Consider the following 23,609-nt stretch of genomic DNA (forward strand, 5'->3'; position numbering starts at 1 on the left):
ACACAAGCTTCAGTTCTGTTATGGTCTTGTATCAGCTGTTATATGTTGTATTTTTGTATCCTCCTCTGAGTTTTGCTTATTCGGTTTTTAATCTCCATGCAAAGTTGCTTTTAAAACATACTACTCTTTTTAACTTTTACTCTTTGCTTTATGGTTAAAGATATTTGCAGTCACGGAATGTAACCCATAAGTTGACATTGCACACTTTAAAACAAATTGAACATATGCAGTAGTGATTTTGTGGAGGAAATTGTGCCCAAATATTTGTATACGATGATGTCATTTCTCATTTGGCATGTCACTTTGTGGTCCAGAGTAGCCGAGTTTATTTTTTTATGAGCAAATTAATTTCACGTATTTGAAGGAGAGTAAGGCAGTCTTTGCCACCTTGAATGTTTCATATATGGTGGTAAAAAGTTATTTATGGATTTCAACTGAAGTTGAAAGTTTTTATTGTTAGTTCTTTTTCCTGTTTCATCAAAATTTAAGGGGAATGTGAACCTGCACGTTACATTGTTTATTTTAATTTGAGGTTTTCTTTTTATTGAAGGACACATACTTTTGATAGTCAAATGTAGAGCGGATTTTTGATTTGCCCATTACAGTCTGCAAAAGTTTCAGTGTGAAGACATGAACATTTCTCACTGTTGCTGAGGACTTTTCATCTGATTCAAGCTTTATTTTTGATAACATGTTTTGTGTAAGAAATCACACATCTGTATCTTAGCCATATTATGACATGCTGTGCTCATATACTTTTTGCATGCTGAGAGAAATCCCAAATGCTGTACTTTACCAGAGACATGATCTCTTTGAACAGGTTTTAAAAGTTGGCAATTGCACAAACAGGATATTTGTCCAGAGATATCCTGGTGTCATACTGCTGAACAGTGACCTTAACCTCTTGCAGCACTTTGATGGAATATCTGATGCATTTTTGAGGTCAATTTATGTATCAAAACGCTTGTCCATTGATATACTGTAAATAAAACTCATTGTATTTTCTTTGATTTATTGGTGTTTTTTTTCTAAACATGGTGCAGTTTGGGTTCATATCGGGTAGGCGTAAAATCATACTCTTTGTTAAAGATTCAGTGGCCCTTGTAAAGTGAGTCATGTTCCATCACATGGTCTATCTCAGCTGCTTAAGATACTTTTTTGTTTGGCGTATCATCCGTTACATTCTGATTTGATTTTTGTGTGTTTGCATTGCAAGAATTGACCTTAGACAAATGTATATAATACAAAAAAAATTTAAAATTAAAATCATAAAGGCAATTACAAAGTCCACTATTGGATAAAAAGTACATTTCAAGTGCTAAATGCATAACAATGATCATTTATCAGACTGATGTCTTAAACCCATGCTAGTACAGCTGAAAATTGTTTTGAATGTATGAATTATAATATTGCATGCATTGGTTTGAAATAAAACTGTATAGTGTGATAAAATAGGAACCAAACAAGCCTCTAAACTGTGTTACTTCATAAGGAGAGGCTAGTTTATGGATTTATCTTAAAGATTTCTTTTCGCTGTCAGTGCATCCACGAAAGTGTGCTGTTGCAAAAGCCCTTACACACCAGTGGTCCGTACCCATCTACCAGTCTGGATATCACCTAAAGTTCAATATAGAGAGAGATGCATGTCAGAGCTGCCTTCAAATACGTCATCATTGATGATTTTTAGATGCTGGTTGATGTAACAATAACTTTGAATATATTGAATGAATACATTGTAACATCATGCTAGGATATATGATGAGTATACTATTCTAACCTTTTTCACCCTTTTCTCCCCTTGGTCCCTCCAGTCCTCTTTGTCCCGGGAGGCCTGGTATCCCTGAGCTCCCCCTTTCCCCTGTAGATCACATACAAACCATACACCTTAATATTCACAGCTCTTCACTTTCATGTTTAATCGGGCAGCACTTTAGCTGATTTCCTGTTTGATTTTGTCCAGAATAGCTAAATCAATGATGACTGGTACCTGTGTCTCCTTTAGATCCTGGGTATCCTCTGTCCCCTTTGTGTCCTGGCCTGCCAGGAGGCCCTGGGATGCTCCCATGTGCTAAAAATAAATAATAATACAAGCCAAATATGGTAATTAAATATATAATCAGCATATGTGACAAATTATGTAAAAGTAGACACTGACTTCTAAAGAAGTCCATGAGGTCTGCAGTCACGTTCCCATAGGCACCAATCACACGGCTGTACCCGGGTGGGCCAGGAGGACCTGGAGGCCCAGCGGGTCCTTGGATCCTTCCTGCTTGTGTTCTCCAGTATCCCTCTGTCAGGTCCTGTAGTAGACCTTGATCTAACGGAAAAGAGTGACACGAGTTTGCTTCTTATCCCTGTGATGGACTGGCCATCAGTTCACGGTGTGTCCCTGACTAGGGCCCAAAAAGCTGGGATTAACTCCAGCATCCCTGCAACTACTTAGGCAAGCGGTTTGGAAAAATGGATGTATTTGCTTTTTATTACAGTGCTTTGTTATAACTATTTTGCCTTTTTTTTTTTTTACACCATCGCCAGATACTCGTAGTACCAAACTAAGCCAACACAGTAGTGGAGTTTTTGAATGAATCAACCAAGTGAATGACAGTGGCTGCATCCAAAATGCATTCTTCCCTACTAAATATAGTTGACTAAACAACAGTATGAAATTGCTAGTATGCCCGAATTCACAGTACTCGTAAAACAGTAGGAAAAATGTACCCAGATGACCTACTACTTCCAGTCAGGGCCATAACCACCATAGACATTGAGGGGGACCCCCAAATATTTGCTTTCCTGCACTACATTACACATACACTCTGTTGTTAGGATGAAAAAAAAAAAGTTTTGAAAGTTACATTTTTAAGGTCCGCCTCAGCGGTCAAAGAAGGCATGCTTTAATGTTCACAGAGGATGAGCATGAATTCCAGCACAACGCTTCTTGTAATTCATAATTGAATGTGACGGGGCAACAAAAACATTAACAGCTATTTTAGGCATATTAGGCAAACAATTACAAGTCAAATGTGTGCATATTTTTAAAATAATAATATTTGCATAGTTTAAATGGATTACTTTAAAATAAATGTATTTCTCTATTTTTGCCTTTAAATTATTTACTTGTTTAATTTCCTTAAATAAAAGACAATTACGCCCATTATCATTACCCTCCTCCTAAACACTGGTTTGGTCCTCCCCAATGTTCAAGACATGGGCTTCATTTATAAAATGTTGCGTAGAAACCATCCTACATTTGATCTTACGATCATTTCTCAAATGTCCGTATGTGTGATTCGGAAAACGAAGCCTACACACACACAAAAAAAATGTGTACGTCTCTCTTCCAAATGTGAAATTTATAAATTGCAAATAATCTTGAAATTGTGCGCAGGTGAAGGGTTTCAATCAAATTCAAACTTCCCCTAATTAACGTCATTAACATATAAAAGTGCACCAGTCAGCATCTAAATCCTTTACTTGTGAAGGGCGAGCGGCAAGAATTGCTTAGATTTCCAAATACCTGCAGTACTCCGACTCTCTGCCCCAAGGAAAAGTGTGTAGACCCTGACATGGCGTTAAGCACTTTTCCACGTCAAAGACTGTTTTTATAAATATGAATGTTGCTGTGGATTTTAACACTCTAAGATCAAATCTGTGCGTAGTACTTTTATAAATGAGGCCCACGGTTACAGCTTTGCATCGGTCGATATTCTGAAGTGCGCATCCAATGGACAATTCACTATCCCATAAGGCCACGGGAGGGGATTTGTAAATGGCAGTGAAGTGGCACAACTGACACTGGTAGGTCACATGACAATGACAACATGACAAATATAGAAGGTTTGAATAACATTCATACTAAATAGAACATACTTTTTAAATAGTTGTGAAGTAAATATTCAGAAGAAGTACGAATAGAACAAATCACCTAAATGAATGATTCAATGGCTTACTTGAAAGACAGTCACTTATTTTGGACTAAATTTTACTTTTACAGCTTCATTATGAATATAACTGGTGCATGGACTTGAATGATACTGTACTCACTTTTAATGTAATCAGTTACTTTTATTGCAACATTGGAGTAGTCCACTGGTTCACTGATCTCAGTGCCAAAGCGGTGTTGGCTTCTGGCATTCTGATAACTGTGCCCGGGGTCACCACGTTCACCCTTCTGGCCAGGGGGTCCAGGAGGCCCAGGGGGACTGTGAACATAGCGCCTCATACTGTCACCTGAAAAAAAAAAGATTTATTGATGTGGTAAAAGTGTTTGCAGAAACTGGTGACACAAATCTAGGAGTTCAACAAATCATGCTTTCAGAATCTAGAATGGAGTGAGATCACTTGTTAAATCAGTCAGACATCCCCCAAGTGAATGTGTCCAATGTAAAGTTACACTGAGGTGTCAGTTTCTGGATTAGAGCATGTGGTGAGTGACACTCACTGTTCAAGTAATCCTGCAGCTCAGCACGGATCTGTTCTCGCGCAGAAGATCCTGTATATGATACAAGGCCCCTAGTGTCACCTGGAGGACCCTGGGGTCCTGGTGGACCAGGAGGTCCCCTAAAACCGGACTCTAAATACCACAGAATCACAAAGATTTTTTGAAACATTGCAGGTATATATAAGGCCCTACTTACACCTGGTATTAAAATGCGTTTTTGTCTATCCACTTACAAGTGGACAGCATTAAACACATGTGTAAACGGTCAAAAACTCACTCTGAAGGTAGAGCTGGATGTCCTCCAGTTTGTAACCCGAGAGTGCAGAGGAGTCGCCTCCTGTGGCACCAGGCGGACCAGGGGGTCCCTGTATTCCTTGCGGACCAGGGGGCCCTGGACGTCCAACGCCTGCCCCAAGCCCTGACCCTTCAAACACATTCAAGGGGAATATAAGGAGAGGAAACCCTTCGCATGTGCATGCACTGTTATAAAACACATAATGAAAAATTATTTTGAAAAATTAAAAAGGGCATTTTAAAAAGAATCACATACTCTGAATAAGAGCTGTTATGTCGCTGTAGGTAGCACCTGCTTGGCCAGGTGGGCCAGGAGGGCCTGGTGGTCCAGGTCTGCTTGTCATCCCCTGCTCTAAAACCAAATTCACAAATGACATTGGACTTACCCCAGACAACAAAATAGTGTCGGCCCAGATCTGGCCCACTTCTGGTACATCGATTCCACCTGTACCAGATGTGGGCTGGATCTGGGCCCATGTTGCTGTCTGGGACAAAATTCAATCTATTGCAGCTTTAACATAGAATTCGGGTTGAAGACACACCATTCATTATTCTGATAGCATAGTTTGCCACTTCCTGTGCATTAAAGGTACTAGCACTAATCCCTGGTGAACCCGATGGTCCTGGAGGGCCAACCACATAACGCCTCACATCTTCTCCTGAGCACAAGAAAGTCACTGGGTCAGTTCTCAGATTCAAGACTCAAAAGGCTGTTTATACATAAGTGGATCTGATATGATTTACTCACTCTGTAAAAGGGAAATGATGTAGTCAGCAGTTATACTTCCAGGTGGGCCAGGAGGGCCAGGAAGTCCTGGAGGACCTTGAGCACCTTGGCTAATACTGCTACCACTGAATCCAGAGCCTGAAACAAAAGTATATATTTTACTACAAATGCAACAGAAATACATTTTAAACGGCACAGATTACATCTTAACTTACGCTGAATGTAAGCGATGACCCGAGATGCAATGTCCTCTACAGACATTGAAGCTCCAGGTGCACCTGGTGTACCTGGTGGACCTGGTGGACCTGGTGATCCCTGAATACTAGACAAATGCTGCCTCATGCTGTCACCTGTGGAAAGAACATGACACATTCATGAGGAAATGACCTTCAGGAGAAGGAATGCGATCATCCAAATAAACAGGTTCTCACTTTGCATATACTCCGTGATGTAACGCCGATAGTCCGAGGCAAAATGGGATCCACCGGAATGACCTGTAGCACCGGGTGGACCAGGAGGTCCTGGAGGACCAGGCCGCCCCTGGGGCCCGACTGCAACTGCTCCTGATACCGAGACTAATGACAATGAGAAGTGATATAGAGAGTTATGGCATTGTTTTGCTTTGCAAAACTCATCTACTAATCTAATAATGGTGCAACTGGAGGTCAGTGTTATTCCCAAAAAGCTCTAGAGGGTCCATTATATTTTTCCAAAATGAGGAATCCCACACTGAGGTATTCAACTTTTTAAAGTTTATATTAATTATTTTTGGTGACAGCAAACAAAATGCTCGGTTACAATTTTTTCACTAAAGAGGTAAAGACTGGTTAGACAAGACAATAGCTTAAAGGGTTAGTTCACCCAAAAATAAAAATAAAATCCTAATTTGTGTTTTGAAGATGAATAAACGCTTATGGGTTTGGAATGACATGAGGGTGAGTAATTGATGACAACATTTCAATTTTGGGGTGAACTATTCCTTCAATACATATCCAGTACATCATACTAAGATTTACCTCTTGACTCTCCTTGTGATGTTGATAAACCTGGTACTCCAGGATCCCCTGAGAAATAATTAAAAAAATTATTGTACTGTAGATATTAATACACCTGAATACAATGTCTCATCATTATTCAAGTTATTTACCTTTACGGCCCTCTCGTCCAGGCGGTCCAGGAGGCCCTGGAAGACCAGGTGGCCCTTGAGCGACACCGTACTCAGAGACTAAAGAGTAAAATAAAGATTATTTCAATATTTATTATAGCTTTTATGAACACTTAAAAACTGTTCCTCCTTGTGTCAGATGTTTTATAATCTATTTACAATATTTCAATTAACAGCAAATTAAGTATTGCAGAGGCTAAGTGCCATAAACCAACTAAACACAGGCACACAAAATATAATTATAAATGACTCATTATTGACTAAATATGTTGCTTTGGGTGTTAATGTTAATGAATCTGTCAACAGAAACAAAATAACTTACTAACTCTACCAGGACTCCCTGGAAGGCCAGGCTGACCTGATTCCCCTAAAAAATAATATCACATATGGCAAACAAAGTACTATTATAAGGCATGTGGTGATACATCTGAGTATTTTATGTGTTTTACGGTTCATATTAATTCTTGTGACCCATATTCAGAATTAGTTGGAGAAGAAACCCTTACCTTGATATCCTCGTGGACCTTGGGCACCTGAAGTTTACATATATATCATTAGATATCTGATAATAGTTAAACTACTCTCTGACATCACATTTCACATTCATGGTGTTTTCACTGACGATAGGTTGGAAGAAAAGTACTAAGAATCAACAAAACTCCAGTTGTAGGTAAGACTCACCTGTCGCTCCTTTAGGCCCTGTGGGTCCTGGCGGCCCAGGTGGTCCCGCAAAAAACGTTCCTGTGTAGGCAGCATTTGTAAAGCTGTGAGACTTCAAAAACCACAACACCATTACAATAATGTATAATACCAGGCATATGCTGTAATCCAACCTGAATTAGGCACAAAGTTTCCTGGATCTCCCTTGTCTCCTTTAGGACCGGGGGTGCCATATCCTATTACACAGTAACAGAAGAGTTGAGAAAAGTATGCCATTATAGAGTATGAGTTAGTAGTAGAGTGAGATGTACAATTGGCCAAACAATTAAAGATGTCATATTTTGTGTAAGTACTGCTTCATGTCATCTTACCTGCTGAGCCTGGTAAACCTGGTGGTCCCGGTGGACCTGCTCTGGTATCTCCTATTGGAGATTAAAAATGAGCATCTAAAATGGTTTTTTAAACACTGGTTGTCATATCCATAACTTAAACATTTTATGAACTTGAACTTCACTTCATGAACATGAATTAATGTGGCAAAAACAAAAAAACTCGTTTCATGGATAATGTTACTTTACCTGGACGTCCAGGAGGCCCTGGGGGACCAGGAGGACCTGGTGGTCCAGTAACAGCAACATTTGCAGCCCCATACTGTCCTAAAAATGACAGATATGCAAGCATTATGTTAATGCATTTCTATAAGCTACTAATGTTTCAATTAGATTGTTAAAATAAAGACTTACTTTCTGCACGCGTTGAAACCAAAGTCTCCCCAGTGTTCACAGCAATACCCGGTTCTCCTTGATCTCCCTTATCACCTTTAAGACCTGCACAAAAATCGAGGTGGATGCATGGATGCAAGGAAAGTCATTTGATAATAATTTATATTTTACTCATATAGAATATTAAATAGCAACGCCAGATACAAAATGCAATTTTACCAGGCTGACCAGGATGTCCAGCAGGGCCAACGGGACCTAGCATTACAAAACAGACGTATCATAAAGTCACATTATAAATATATAGTTGTATCTAAACAATGTGAATAATTCAAGTATGAAATTCGGTGTATTTCTTTTTAAATATACACAAATTTATGTATGTAAAATGGCAGGCAAGTTGTCATTACTAATAATATCTAAAATGTGTTTAATCAACAAACGTTCCTGGCACAGTGAGTTTACTGGTAAACAGGAGGAAGGTATTTTGATTTGGTTGAATTTTTAATCTGGGTTTTGTTTGGTTGTTTTTAACAGTTTTTGATTATGAGCATACCTGAGAGTCCTGGGTAGCCAGTTGGGCCAGGAGGACCGGGGCTTCCAGGCGGTCCTGGGATTGCCACTGAGCTAGAACCTGCTGCAAAATCAAGCAGTTTTTCACTTCAGATTTACTCACAACTCATGTTCACAACACTGCACACAGAGCACAGTGACCTGTTAAATGTGTTTTATAGCTTCAATTAATCTTACCTGCATTGATCACTCTTCCAGCCGCACCAGTCTCACCTGTGAACGTTTTAAGATTATTTATCAGGACATTGATATGCATAGTTGTACCTATATAATTCTAATGTCCAATAATAAAACAAAATATACATCTAAAAATAGAAGACTTCAAAAAGCAGCTAAACATTGATCCTATAGTCTATTTCACTAATACTGATGTTCTCACACAAGCACCTTTAGCTCCAGGCTGACCAGGATTGCCAGGTAGGCCTATGATGACAAAAGAAAACAAACAATGATCACCATTATAGCGTCATACATAGTTGAGAAATATTATAACAATCTTAATTGCACAAAAATAAAACGTATAACTTGGGTAGAGAATATAATGAAGTTTAAGTGGCAGGTTACCTGGAGGTCCTTGAATCCCTGGAGTTCCTGATTCAAAGAGAACAGTAGAAAAATATAGAGAATCAAACTCAATGCACAATCAAATTTGAGTAATTTGAGTTTATATTATCATTATCACATGGTGAATGATGGGAACTGTGCTATAAGCATGCAGCTTCAGATAATTTTCTAAGAATGAGGATCATGTTTTTCTACATGCTTTTATACCTGGTTGTCCAGAATCAGCGAGTGGCCCAGGTGGTCCTCTGATTCCTGGCAAGCCAATTGAGCCTGACTCACCTAGATATTAACAAAATGATACACAATACAGATTAAAATAAATTTGCAGATTGAAAAGCATTCTTTAGTTTGAAATCATCAAATTCTGAAAATGCCACTCACCTCTTTGGCCCTTTTCACCATCAGCTCCTTGAGGCCCTAGTATGAAATGACAGAATTACTATCTGGGGACTTATTTTACACCAATACAAGATTTGCATTAAAGAGGTCCAGGTAATAATGGAGCTTTAATCTGTGCCATACAACTGAGTGTAAATATACAACATAGTGATATTATGTATAGTGATATTATTTTGGGGGAAATCGCTTTAGATAACAAATAATTATCACAAACAATTTTTGGACATTTTTCATGGATTTCCTTTTCTAACTATTTGAGACAGACTTTATTTACACTACCGTATAAATAAATGTTTGGGGTTGGTACTATTTTGGTATCTTATGTAAAATAAAGTATCACAAACCCCAAACTTTTGAACGGTAGTGTAATTTCTAAAGCTTGCACTCTCACTTGCACCCACATAATGAAAATGCAATAATGTTTTTAGAGATTTGACGATTAGAAATCCAGCTCTGTCATATGTTGCATGTCAGACTCTACGCGTGGTAGTACTTATATACAGTATATAAAGGCAATCCATTAAAAACCTTTGACTCTTATAATCCCAATCCACACTTTTCTTCCTATCACTTCCTATGGCTGTTCTTTGGGTGTTCTAATAATAAAATGGCAAAAAAAGAATTACCTGGTGCTCCTTTAGCTCCTTTCTCACCAGCTGGTCCCTGTCGTCCTGCAGCACCAGGAATACCTGATGAAGGGTACAGTGATTTAACACTGAATCAAATATTTGTGAACATGGCTCAAATGAATCAAGTTCTTTGATACGGCTCAGTCTAAACATACATACCTGGCAATCCATTGTCTCCTATATCACCATGATCACCTGATACAACACACACATCATTTTACTTGAATTCACTTTGACTTCATTAATACATTGGTAATGTTAGGGCTGACTTATAATTGGTTACAAACCTTTAATTCCAGGTGGACCAGGAAGTCCTCTATCACCTGTAAAGAATTTGTAAAAAAAAAAATCTATAAACATTATGATTTTATGTAGGCCCATTGCTAAAAATGCACCAAGTTTACATCGGGCCACACACCTTTAGGTCCGACGGTGCCAGGTTCACCTCTGAAGCCTTGAGGGCCTTGTTCACCTGCACAAAAAGTGTTTTTCACATGTAATGTCATTATATGATGAAAACAAATACACTATGCCACTAAAATAGTTCAAAGAAAGAGTTAAACAGTTTTGTTAACAGACAAAAAGAAAACACAACTTATATTTCATTACTGCTTAATGATTAGGTAGGCTAAACATGTATACATTAGCATATATTTTCATGCCAATGCAGTTGCACAACTGTATCAGCTTTTATAACCCAAATGAAAACAACAACAATAAAAATAATAATATAAATTGTGTTTTGTATTGACCTTTAGGCCCAGGTGCACCAACTTGACCAGGAGAGCCAGGAATACCTAGAGAACGAACAGATACACAAACACATTGTAAATATGATCAAAACAGAAGCTTAAATCTCAAATTTATGTTGTGTATGAGAACTTAAATTGTGTTAATTAAATACTAAGAATTAAATGCTAAGATCGTGTTTCAAGGGCCAAATTGTCAAAACATGCAGTATCTTACCCCTTTCACCCTTCTCTCCTGCTCCAGGAGGTCCTGGGTCTCCACGGGGTCCAGGTTGACCATCTCTTCCCCTGAATCCTGGAGGTCCGTCTGCACCATGTTCACCTGTCACATACATTTTAGTTTACAACTTTAGCATACAAGTTTCCATGAAGCAACATCAGAAAAGGTTCATTCTTTTTTTCAGAAGGAGTAAGAGCATTAACAGAATTGAGTCAAGTGTTCACAGTATAAATGTGTCTTATATGTTTCCTAAATGTAGCAAAGGACTAGGCTGTAATCTGGGGTGGATGAATGGAGGAAGTACAGGAGTGTGGGACTAACTGACTTTATTTAAAGCTATTTGTTAGTGCTACAGCAATATCACATGTTAGCTTCAGCATTTATGGACTGCATCTAAATCTGAACCTCTAAGCCTTAACTTTTTAGGTAATTGTAGATTTAAACAGAATGGATGATTGTGATCGTTTTTCCAGAAAAAAGCATTGTGTAACGTTTCATGTACCTGCACTTCCTTTTCCCCCTTTTTGTCCTTCCCTTCCTGGATTTCCTGGAATTCCTGGTGGACCTACAGATACAAATATATATATATATATATTGCTGCACAACTGTTAAGACTTTAGTTCTACAAGAAGAATTGTTCTTACCTGGCAGCCCTGGAAAACCATTGTCTCCTGAAAAACAGGTTAGAAAAAAATCATGTTTACAACTGTACGTATATCAATATAAACAGATAAAAAGTTAATTGAATTTACAGATAGCATAATTGATTTTAAAACTGTACAAACCCTTCGTCCCTGGAGATCCACTGTCACCTGAAAGTGGTGAAAAGAGTAAAGGTGTGATTGAAAGATGTAGTGGAAATCAGGTTGCTTTCTATTAAATCTCAATAGAAGTTATACATTATGTTTGCTGTAATGTGTGCTCAGTAAAAACAGAATATCTGATGTACCTTTTGGCCCTGGAAGTCCTCTTTCAGCTTTAACTGAAGAAGCAAGGAAGGCTAGATACACACACACAAAAAATGTATAAGTATTGTGTTTGCATATAAATACATTTAATAATAAAATATATGCATATATTTATGCATTCTATAAAATGTATGTATGTTTTTTTTAATGTGTGTTTGAGCAGAACTGTTTTCACTTGTACCTTTCATTGCTTCAGACTGCAGCTCTGCTCTCAGTATTTGCTGTACATTTCTCTGCAGTGCAGAATTGTCTGAATAAACTGCAGAATCCAGTGAATTAACATATGCTGCTTTACTTCCAGCATCTTTATATATGTCAATGTCATCAATAGGAGCAGACAGACGACTTGTGCGGGCATTCATGGAGGAAGATATTCCCTCAAGAGCGCTGACACGAGACTTTAGTTTCTTTACCTCCTCAGCTTCAAGGAAAAGAGATTAGCAACAGATTAGAAGACTATATGCAACCGCACGTATGTTTCTAGTCTAGACATTCAAATCTTACATAGAGCAATGAGTCCAAACAGAAGGCCGAGGAGAAGCAGGAGGCTGAGCAAAAAACCCAGCAGCCACTTCCACCAGGAACAGCAGTTTGGCCCACATCCACAGAGACCCCCTCCACACTTACAGTCATCCTCATCCTCAAGCTTAGCCTTATGTATCTCTGACAGAACGCAAATATCAAGAGACAGGTGAGTCCCAGTTTTATACAGTGACTCATATACTGTATTGTGTGCAATAGTTTCTCAAATAAAAAGTTTTACCTGCATAAGTAGCTTTATCTTTTGTTGACACTGAAGACCCATCTTGAAGGGGGGTAAAAATTTTGAAAACCACATTAATTTTATATTAAACAATATAATGATACATGAAAATTAAGTCCCTTACAATGCACGCCAGAGCTAGACTTCACAGGAACACTTTCAGAATAGCTGGTCATCATAGTTTCCTTCTTCACTGAAACATCTGAATATGACCCTTTAAAATCAATCAAGTTAATCAATATAGAGTTTCAAAACATCAATCATTTTGTATTTTAAATAACTTTAAAGGGATAGTTCACCCAAAAATTTAAATTTTGTCATCATTTACTCACCCTCATGTTGTTCCAAACATGTATAAGTTTCTTTCTACTGTTGAACACAAAATGAAATATTTTAAAGAATGTCGGTAAACAGACAGTTAACAGTAGCCATTGACTTCCATAGTAGGAAGAAAAATACTATGGAAGTCAATGGGTGCCGTCAACTGTCTGGTTCCCATCATTCTTTAAAATATGTTATTTTGTGTTCAACAGGAGAAATTTTCCTTTTTTGGGTGAACTATCAATCTCTAAAACATCGAATACAACATTCAGTCCTGTGTTTACCTGCTGTCCCATTGGGGGCGCTGTTGGTAAAGTGCTTGCCACTGTCTTTGGTCAGGATAAGTTCCTCAGTGTCTCTCTTCACTGGAATGTTCTCCTTCTCCAGCGTCAGGTATCTCTTTGACACATTCTCATTAAGGGTCCTTGTACCAGTTCCTAAATGTGACACCAAGTCTTCTTGTTTATTATGTGACAATCGCTACGTCTTTTGAGAACTACAGTAACTATAAATCCTTTACTGAGTGACTATAACACAACCACCTGCTGTGGAGACGCCTGTGCTAACAGCAAGAGTGCTGTTGGGACTTGAGGAATAATTCTTCTGCACACCATATCCTAGAAATACACACATAAACAAATAAATAATCATGTTCAAATGTCAAGTATCTCTTTGCCACCTCTTTTAAAAGGACACAGTGTCCCTGTTTAAACAATGATTACAAGCAATGATTTTTACGTGTCTAAATTAAAACATTTTATTAAATTAAATTGATCAAAAGTGACGGTAAAAACTTTTACATATTTTAAAGTTTCTTTTGAACTTTCTATTCATTCTGAATTGTTTTAGAATGACTTCTGAAGAATCATGTGACTCTGAAGATTGGAGTAATGGCCGCTGAAAATTCAGCTTCGCCATCACAGGAATGAATTACATTTAACCAGAGGTGGACAGTAACAAAGTACATTTACCTACATTTAGTAGGCTTTTTGAGTATCTGTACTTTACTTGAGTATTATTTTTTCTGGAAACTTTTTACTTTAACTTCACTACATTTGAAAGACAAATATCGTACTTTTTACTCCACTACAATTATGTCAAGGTCCTTGAGTAGAAAGTAGTATCGTCAGTCAGGGGATGATTTTGGTCACAGGGGTTGCATTTTGGTTGGAAATTAAAGTCGGGTTGACGTCAACATCCAACATCGGACAGACGCCAGAACCCGACGTCGGACATACGTTGGATTTTGGTTTGAAATGAAAGTCGGTTTGACGTCAGAACGTATGTCGTCAATCTAGTGTTGGATTCTGACATCTACCTGATTTTCATTTTCAACGTTTGGTTGGTCTTCTAAATGCAAATTTTGTCATTGTTTTGAAGCACACTAACAGTAGCCTAGCCTAAGGCTAACATACACTCATCGGCCACTTTATTAGGTACCCCATGCTAGTAACGGGTTGGACCCCCTTTTGCCTTCAGAACTGCCTCAATTCTTCGTGGCATAGATTCAACAAGGTGCTGGAAGCATTCCTCAGGGAGTTTGGTCCATATTGACATGATGGCATCACACAGTTGCCGCAGATTTGTCGGCTGCACATCCATGATGCGAATCTCCCGTTCCACCACATCCCAAAGATGCTCTATTGGGTTGAGATCTGGTGACTGTGGAGGCCATTTTAGTACAGTGAACTCATTGTCATGTTCAAGAAACCAATTTGAAATGATTAGAGCTTTGTGACATGGTGGAAGTAGCCATCAGAGGATGGGTACATGGTGGCCATAAAGGGATGGACATGGTCAGAAACAATGCTCAGGTAGGCCGTGGCATTTAAACGATGCCCAATTGGCACTAAGGGGCTTAAAGTGTGCCAGGAAAACATCCCCCACACCATTACACCACCACCACCAGCCTGCACAGTGGTAACAAGGCATGATGGTTCCATGTTCTCATTCTGTTTACGCCAAATTCTGACTCTAACATCTGAATGTCTCAACAGAAATCGAGACTCATCAGACCAGGCAACATTTTTCCAGTCTTCAACTGTTCAATTTTGGTGAGCTCTTGCAAATTGTAGCCTCTTTTTCCTATTTGTAGTGGAGATGAGTGGTACCCGGTGGAGTCTTCTGCTGTTGTAGCCCATCCGCCTCAAGGTTGTGCGTGTTGTGGCTTCACAAATGCTTTGCTGCATACCTCGGTTGTAACGAGTGGTTATTTCAGTCACTGTTGCCCTTCTATCAGCTCGAACCAGTCTGGCCATTCTCCTCTGACCTCTGGCATCAACAAGGCATTTCCGCCCACAGAACTGCCGCTCACTGGATGTTTTTTCTTTTTCGGACCATTCTCTGTAAACCCTAGAGATGGTTGTGCGTGAAAATCCCAGTAGATTAGCAGTTTCTGAAATACTCAGACCAGCCCTTCTGGCACCAACAATCATGCCACGTTCAAAGTCACTCAAATCACCTTTCTTCCCCATACTGATGCTCGGTTTGAACTGCAGGAGATTGTCTTGACCATGTCTACATGCCTAAATGCACTGAGTTGCCGCCATGTGATTGGCTGCTTAGAAATTAAGTGTTAACGAGCAGTTGGACAGGTGTACCTAATAAAGTGGCCGGTGAGTGTATTCATATCATAACTTTAAATAGGGCACGATTTGAGGGAACAGCCATTTGGGTGTCCGAAACCATTGTGGACGTTATTGAGTGCACTTATTCAATCTCACATTCAATCCCACTACTGGAACTGTGTTCTAGAAATAAATTTGATATTGATATGAGGGTAGGTAGGCAGGCACAGATTCAGAGAGGCATAAGGTACTGTATTACATACAACAATGCGGTCTTTACAACTTTTACTTGTAACAGAGTAATATTTGACCAGTAGTATCTGTACTTTCACTCGAGTAGGAAGCTGTGTACTTGTCCACCTCTGCATTTAACATAAAACAGTTAATTTAAATTGTGATAGTATTTCAAAATATTACTGTTTTACTGTATTTTTAACAAACAAATGCAGCCTTGGTGAACAAAAGACAAGTAAGACCCCTATAACTGACCCCAACATATGAATGGTAGTGTATGTTTATATAAATTATATTTATAAATTTCATAAAATGTTAGGATTTCTTCAAAACAAATCATATGTGAGGTTTCGGCTTTGTGGAAAATATCTTTAAATTATCCAACTAAAATTAATAAACACTTTTGTTTATAAAAAACTGTGGAAAAACACAGGATTATTGAATGTAAAATACGGAGACAATCAATCCAGCATTGGCCCGACAGAGCAATTGACGATTCAGTCATCTATCCCAGAACTGTCTCACATTGACCCTGGGCCATTCTTATTGTTGAGCCCTGTTGTACAGAATATAAATATAACAAACACCTGCAGTGGAGACCCCTGTGCTAACAGCAAAAGTGCTGTTGGGACTTGTTGAATAATTCTTCTGCACTCCATATCCTAAAAATACACACAAACAAATAAACATGCTTACAAGGAATGTTATTGTCTTCTAATGTCATTACAATTATTTAATATTATATGCCTCAGACGATACCTGAGACTGTGTTAACTCCACTCGAAGTTAGAACTCCACTAGCAGGAGCTAAATTGTTGTGGAAGCCATACACTGTAAGTCAAGACAAAAAAAAAAAATTGGTATTTGTACATAAAATGTATATATAAAATACCATTGTATGTCTGTTAGAGGACTGTGTTTTCAATTGAATGTTTTGATGTGTTCACAGTTTTATTTATAATCACCCCAGAAAATAATCATTTCCAAGGTGTGATATTGAGGGATTTACATATTTATGTTCAAAGTTTGCCTCAATCAATTACTAGATGAATGACTTGCTCAATTCTCTATATTGTCAGGTGAACACAATGCAGACCTGATAAGGAGGATGGTGATGTGCTGCTGACAAGCGAAGCTCCCGTTGACATGTTGTTGGTGTTGCGGTGGAAGCCGTAAGCAGCACCAGGTCCAGTGGACACTGTAGAGGGCAGTGTGGAGGAGTTCCATGTGTACGAGGCAAGGTCAGCGTCAAGAATAGTGCTGTCATATTGCTCGACTGAGAAAATTGAAAGGAGGTCTTAACGCTTTGGCAATGAGCACAAGATCTCTATGCACAGATGAACTGGGGAATTTGGATTTTGAAAATAAATGGGCTCTGCACACCATAGGTGTGTTAAATACTACAATGATATCTTGCAGTTTAATCAAGCTTTACTATCTGTCATCAGCCTGAGCTTTCCTTACCTTGCTTGGTGGAGATCTTGTTGTCTAAGGTGGTGGCCTTGCGAGGTATCGGAAGAGGGGAGGAGGAGGAAGAGCGTGTGGGGCTGACGCTGGCGGAGCGCGATCCCTTCAACAGCTTCTTCACATCATCCAGCTCAGTCCCTATAGCAACAGCACTGTATTAGTCACAACTTCATGACTAAACATGCCTTTTACTTTCACTCTCTCAGCTGTTGAACAAAACGAAATATTTTCTGAGCTTTTTCCTTGAGCATCTGGTAAAAACATGTTAAATTAATTTGTAAACTTGTAACTAAAGTTAAAAATGTAATACATATTTGTTTCATTTCACTTTTAGTTTTTTAATGCAATTTAATTATCGTTGAGTGTTACATCTCTTTTTATTTATTTAATTACCTGAAATAATTGAATTAAAGAGAAATAGACAACATACATCTAGTGGAGGGAGATGCACTTTGCAGTCTGGTCCTGATTTCCGTCTCTAAAACAGACACAGAAAGAGAGATAATAATAGTGATAGGGAGAAAACAGTTTGAATTTTGAACATGATTGTCTTGTCATTATTTTAACACTAACGCATACATTTAGCACATACTGTATATTTAATATATGGAACTGATCAGTAATGTCCCACGAACCAAGTGTTGAGACACATTGAACATCGTGCCGGTGTTCCTCAGTGTTTATTTTATGATAATGACGCCTGAAAATTACATTATAAAGCTTATTAGACTGCTACTTTTCAAATGAATAAATACACAGTCATGGCTTAAAGTATTGGTAGTGGCATACATTTTGTGTTTTGTAAAGTTTGCTGTTTCAGTATTTGTAGATAATTTTTCAAATGTTTCCATACTGGACAACAATGATAAACATTTCATTAGTTTTAAAGGCTTTTATTGGAGAAAAAAAAACATTCAATTTATGCTGTTGTTGACCCTTCTTCATCATAACCTCTGCAGTTCACTCTAGAATGCTGGATATCAGCTTCTGGGCCAAATCCTGATGGCGATCCATTCTTGCCTTATTAGTGCCTGGAGTTGATCACAATTTGTGGGCTTCTGCTTGTCCACTCGCCTTTTGAGGATTGACCACAGGTTCTTTATGGGATTAAGATTGCCTGGCCATGGATCCAAAATTTCAATGGAAAATGCACAGATCACCACCAAATTGTTGAATTGGAGAAATTGCTCTTGCAGGACGTTTTGATACCATTCTTTATTCACGGCAGTGTTTTTGGGCAGAATTGTGAAAGAGCCCAAAAACTTTAAGTTGGTACTTTAAGTTGGCCCTTGGATGAAAAGCACACATGGATGGTCTCAGCATGCTTCACTGTTGGCACAACACAGCACACATGGTAGCGTCCACCTTTTCTTCTCCGGACAATCGATTTTCCAGATGTCCCAAACAGTCAGAAGGGAGCTTCATAAGAGAAAATAACTTTGTATCAGTCTTCTTTGCACCAGTCATCAGCTTCTTCCTGCAGAATTTCAGTCTATCCTTGATGTATTTGGATTGTACTATGAGAGAAGTGGCTTCTTTGCTGCCCTTCTTGACACCAGGCCGTTGTCCAAAAGTCTTGGCGTCACTGTGCGTGCAGATGCACTCATTCCCATCTGCTGCCAATATTGAGCAAGCTCTACACTGTTGGTGACAATTCCGTAGCCAACTCCTCAGGAGGAGACTGTCCTGGCACTTGCTGGACACTCTGGGATGTCTCTGGACACTCTGGAGTTGAAACTCTCTCCTTGATGTTTTGATGATCCGGTAATTGGTTATATCAGGTGCAATATTGTTTGCAGCAATTTCCTTGTATGTGAGGCTATTTTAAGGCAAAGCGATGATGGCTGCATGTCTTTCTTTGGAGGTAACCATTGTTAACACAAGAACACAATGATTGGAAGCACTTCTTCTCTCATTTTATAGCAATCAGTCTGCTCTTATAATTTTTTTTATTATTATTTGCTTTTATTTGAGCATCTAGTATCCACAAAGTTCTATCTAAACAAGGGTCAGCATAGTAGGCCAAACTAAAGAAGGATACATGCGCAATAAATATGTAAGAAAAAAATAAATAAAAACGTGAATATGATGCTCAAAAGGAGTAGGCAGAAGCTTAAGCTTATTAACGCCTACCCCCTTTTATACATTTGTGCAGTAGTTACATTACTACAATCAAGAAAACAATTGATACATATTTATGTTGGGCTTTTCCAATGCCCATACAATCAACAAAAATGAACTCACAACCATTCTGATGATTCCAAGAAAAGAAAAGAAGAATCGTCAATTAATACCCTTTCCACATTTAGGATATTCTTCCGTCCTGTACTTAGACAGTATGACTTGTTTATACTTAGATTTGAACTGATAAATGAATGGGCACTGCTTGAGTTGGGCGCTCAGGTTATTCCAGAGCCTGACGCCACACATAGACACACACATACTTTTCCTCGTAGTTCTGAAAGCTGGTACTTTAAGTTGGCCATAACCTCTCAAATTGTAACAACTATCTCTTTTTTTTGAATAATTTTTGAATATTTGCTGGTAGTACGAACCGGTTCGCTTTATACACTAATTGTACAGTATAAAAATCAATTAAATCCATGAATTTGAGAATGTTGCTTCGTAAAAACAATATATTTGTGCGTTCGAGCTATCCTACCTTATGAATAACTCTGATTGCTCGTTTTTGAAGTATTACAAGGGAATGAAGGGAACTTTTATAATTATTACCCTCTCTAATTATAATCCAATCATCCAATCATTTTATAATCCAAGAGAGATGTCTTCTGACTAGTACTTGTTCACACTTTCCCATGTGCTGATGATATGATTAGTAAAATGATGTAAGCTGGCCGTTTTGTGCCAGGGCCAAAAAAAAGAAGGGAAAAAAAAAGTTTTTTTGTGATAAAGTTTATTTTTTGGCCAATTAAGCTTTTTGATATTTAAAATGCATCTGATCGCTCTGCACAATAATCTAGAAGCAATGTGAATCAACACCTCAACAACTAAAACAGCTGACTTTATGAAACACGAAATTTAAGTCAATGCCAATACTTCTAGCCACAGCTGTACATGGACATGGGATATTGATTTGAATGAACAAAGTGGAGAATAGTAATTTTTCAGAAATATTCGACAGCTGAATGCTTCAATTGACGAATCCGAATCGGTTGTGTAAAACATTATTGATAATGAAAGAATCAGGCCTAAATTAAAGATGTGTTTGGTAATTCAATGAATGAACTGTCCCTACTGCCTGACTGGGGAGTGGCCAATCAGAAATACTCCCTGTGAATTATGTCTGTGGTGGGCGGGGTTTTATACTATTGGCCTTTTTAAAGTAAAAATGTTATAGGATAATAGTACTTGACTGGATGACCTATGCAAAGTAATTAATATATTTGTATTAGTGTAAATAATCTCACCCCTGCTTTGACTCCTTCCTCTAGTTGAACCTGGAAACCGAGCAATGAAACAAAAGCTGATATTTCTAGTCTCAATCACATCCTGTTAATCCTTTTAATGTGGCTGGGGGTCTTACCATAGTCTTTTCTTGTGATCTCTGGGGATGAGTTTTCACTTGAGCTTCCTGGAGTTAAAAAAAATGATTACATGCTATATGAAGGACAAACAAAAATGTTGTAGTTTATTTATTTAAGGTTTCTCAGCTGTGACTAACCATCATAACGACGTGAATGAGTGGTTTTGTTTTTCCTTTCCAGAAACAATGTGGAGTCTTGTGTTCTTCTCATGCCATCAGTGGAGCTGGATCTCACCCCCAGCCCTGATCCTGATCCTGATCCTGATCCTGATCCTGATCCAGAGACACTCTCAAATCCTCCATCAGAAGCATCACCTGCCTTCTTACTCTTACTCACAGATGACTCCTCTAGCAGATATTCCCTTGATCCAGAGCCTAACCCACCTGCACTCACCCCCACAGATGCTGAGTCACAGAAGCAGGGACAGTTTTAGACATTTACAAATTCTTAGAACATTTATAAGTCTATTCTGTCTTTGGTTAATATACAAGTTTATTTGAAATATCAAATGGTTTATTGGCTTACAGGATGAGAAAAAAGAACTGCTGTTGTTTTGAGTCAAAATGTTCTTCTCCAGGCCAGGAGACCCGGAGGTGCTTGACATGCCCTTGTTGGCGGATGCATTGAAGCCTCCTGAGGGTAAAAAAACACCATAAACTATACAGCAATGTCCACTTTTACCTCAAATTAAAAAGATGCTCAAGTTACATTCACAGTATGACAAACAGGAAATTTCCCTTGAAGCACAAATTCTGTAGAGGAATAAGGAATAAGGCATTGAATGTGAACAAAACACAACGAGAACACATAAAATATATATGGGAGGGGATAACTTACGTGGAGGTAAAGCTGTAATTCTTGTTGTAGAGATTGTTTCAGTGATGCCTGTGTTTTCAGAATACATGTCTTATAAATGTGAACAGTTCTTGCTTTGACAGTCAAAAACATATAGCAGTATAAATAGCACTGAATAAAACCGTGCCACTTCATTAGTCATCAGTGTAATAATCAAGCTGTAAGTAACATTACAGAACCACTAGATGGCAGAGTGTTTGGAATTAAAAGATCTTCACAGACTATTTTGGGGCAGATTCACAGCAATTAAATTCTCAAACTCAGGGCTAGAACAAAACTTGAGTGATCTGATCAAGCATCCGTACCTCTGTCTCCTGAACTCCCTCCTGGATAGTTTCTTTGCTGCCTTAAATCATCCATTCCATGCTAAATAAATGTAGCAAAACGGCACAGATCATTAAAATCAGTGTGATAAGAAGAATCAGTTTTCATTGTAAAAAAAAGTTGTAGGCCTATATCAAAGTAATGGAGCTTCAATATGTTTTTATCACAGCTGAACTGTAGGATATTCTGGATCAAAAGAACTGCAAAACATTTTGCCAACTTCCTTAAATGTTAACATAGTATTTAATCAATTAAACTTGATGTATTGCTATGTGAAAGAATAATTTGCGTTTACATGACGATAAGAGTTTAATTGTACATGACTGAATGTCCTTCAAAATAAGTTTTAACAAGAAATGTAAAATGTAAAAATTTCAAGGCAAGAATGGAACACTATTCCAGATTATATCTAAAAAGAAATTATAAATGGCACATACCCGTATTTAACTGAAAAAAAAAACTGCCTAAGGGACAATTACTTGTTCCAACAAAAGACTTGCAAGTACAACTAGTCTCATATTTACAGTGGAGAGAGTAAAGCAATTCATCACCACCCCACCCTACTTACATCTTCAGTTTCAAATGCAAGAGCTGCTACTGTTTCCATGCAAACCACAATATGAAAAAGCTAAACAGTGAATGGGCCCCCATAGACAAATAATGCCTTTATTTGTCCATGAGGCTTTTCAGAACTCAATTCAGAATCAGCTAAGGGTTTAGCCTAACTTCTTTCCCACATTAGAATAAAATAAATAAACATTTACAAATATAATTAATGAAACGGTCCCTTATTTATCATTAAATTATGAAGGTGTTTTGCTTTCTACTGTTTTAATCTGGTTTCCAGTCTCAAGTCAGGTGTAACCCCACACCAAACCAAGATACAAAGAATTCTGATTGTTCACATTGTTCACAGAGCAACAGATGGTTTATAATTATCTCTGGACAGATAATAAACAACATAATTTTAGAATCTGCATCTAAGAAAATAATAATTACAGATCAATACAAAAGTATTTCCCCCCCATGAGATTAATTACATATAGGCAAACTGAAACAACTATTATGGTTAATTTATACTTTTACTTTTATCTGGTAAAAAAAAATATATATATATTTGATGTAAATGTGTTTTACCTTCGATCCTTGAGAATCTGAAGAGAAAAATGTTGGCTGTCTGGATGTTAAATAAAGTAAGTCTACTTAAGAGCTGTCTGTGAACTTCACTTGTGCAGTATGAATGTTGTTATCTGATTTCTGCCGCTTTCTTTCTGATTTTCTCTCTACTTTGATAGGCAAGTCTCCACATGACTCCTGGGTAGGATTTAATATGGAGCCACTCCCCTGTCTTTTGGCAGGTACACACATACAGACTTTTAAAGAAGACAATACCCTCAGGAATCACAATTTTCATTATGTTCCTGC

The 23,609-nt window shown here is 38.1% G+C and overlaps 1 protein-coding gene across 1 annotated transcript; it reads right to left on the reverse strand.

The window, feature by feature from the left end:
- Positions 1–1,356: 1,356 nt before the first annotated feature.
- col17a1b (collagen, type XVII, alpha 1b) lies at positions 1,357–23,470 on the reverse strand. The gene is given in 55 exon segments (XM_056257111.1): positions 1,357–1,617; positions 1,778–1,858; positions 1,988–2,068; positions 2,156–2,317; positions 4,045–4,230; positions 4,442–4,573; positions 4,719–4,865; positions 4,992–5,087; positions 5,278–5,394; positions 5,484–5,600; positions 5,678–5,812; positions 5,894–6,037; positions 6,479–6,526; positions 6,610–6,687; positions 6,950–6,994; positions 7,134–7,160; positions 7,309–7,368; positions 7,461–7,523; positions 7,659–7,709; positions 7,866–7,943; positions 8,031–8,114; positions 8,229–8,264; positions 8,563–8,643; positions 8,757–8,792; positions 8,967–9,002; positions 9,144–9,170; positions 9,351–9,422; positions 9,525–9,560; positions 10,169–10,231; positions 10,331–10,366; positions 10,459–10,494; positions 10,590–10,654; positions 10,908–10,968; positions 11,138–11,242; positions 11,643–11,705; positions 11,785–11,811; positions 11,926–11,952; positions 12,090–12,140; positions 12,290–12,529; positions 12,613–12,771; positions 12,872–12,913; positions 12,996–13,085; positions 13,477–13,809; positions 16,581–16,655; positions 16,753–16,824; positions 17,090–17,269; positions 17,458–17,598; positions 17,891–17,938; positions 20,889–20,918; positions 21,005–21,052; positions 21,143–21,409; positions 21,531–21,638; positions 21,843–21,890; positions 22,166–22,226; positions 23,322–23,470. Coding segments are annotated over 54 exon segments (4,770 nt in total). The 5' UTR covers positions 22,221–22,226; positions 23,322–23,470; the 3' UTR covers positions 1,357–1,573.
- Positions 23,471–23,609: the final 139 nt, after the last annotated feature.

The sequence above is a fragment of the Rhinichthys klamathensis genome, unplaced genomic scaffold (assembly GCF_029890125.1).
Source record: "Rhinichthys klamathensis goyatoka isolate OS25496 unplaced genomic scaffold, OSU_Roscu_1.1 h1tg000135l_1, whole genome shotgun sequence".
Taxonomy (NCBI): domain Eukaryota; kingdom Metazoa; phylum Chordata; class Actinopteri; order Cypriniformes; family Leuciscidae; genus Rhinichthys; species Rhinichthys klamathensis.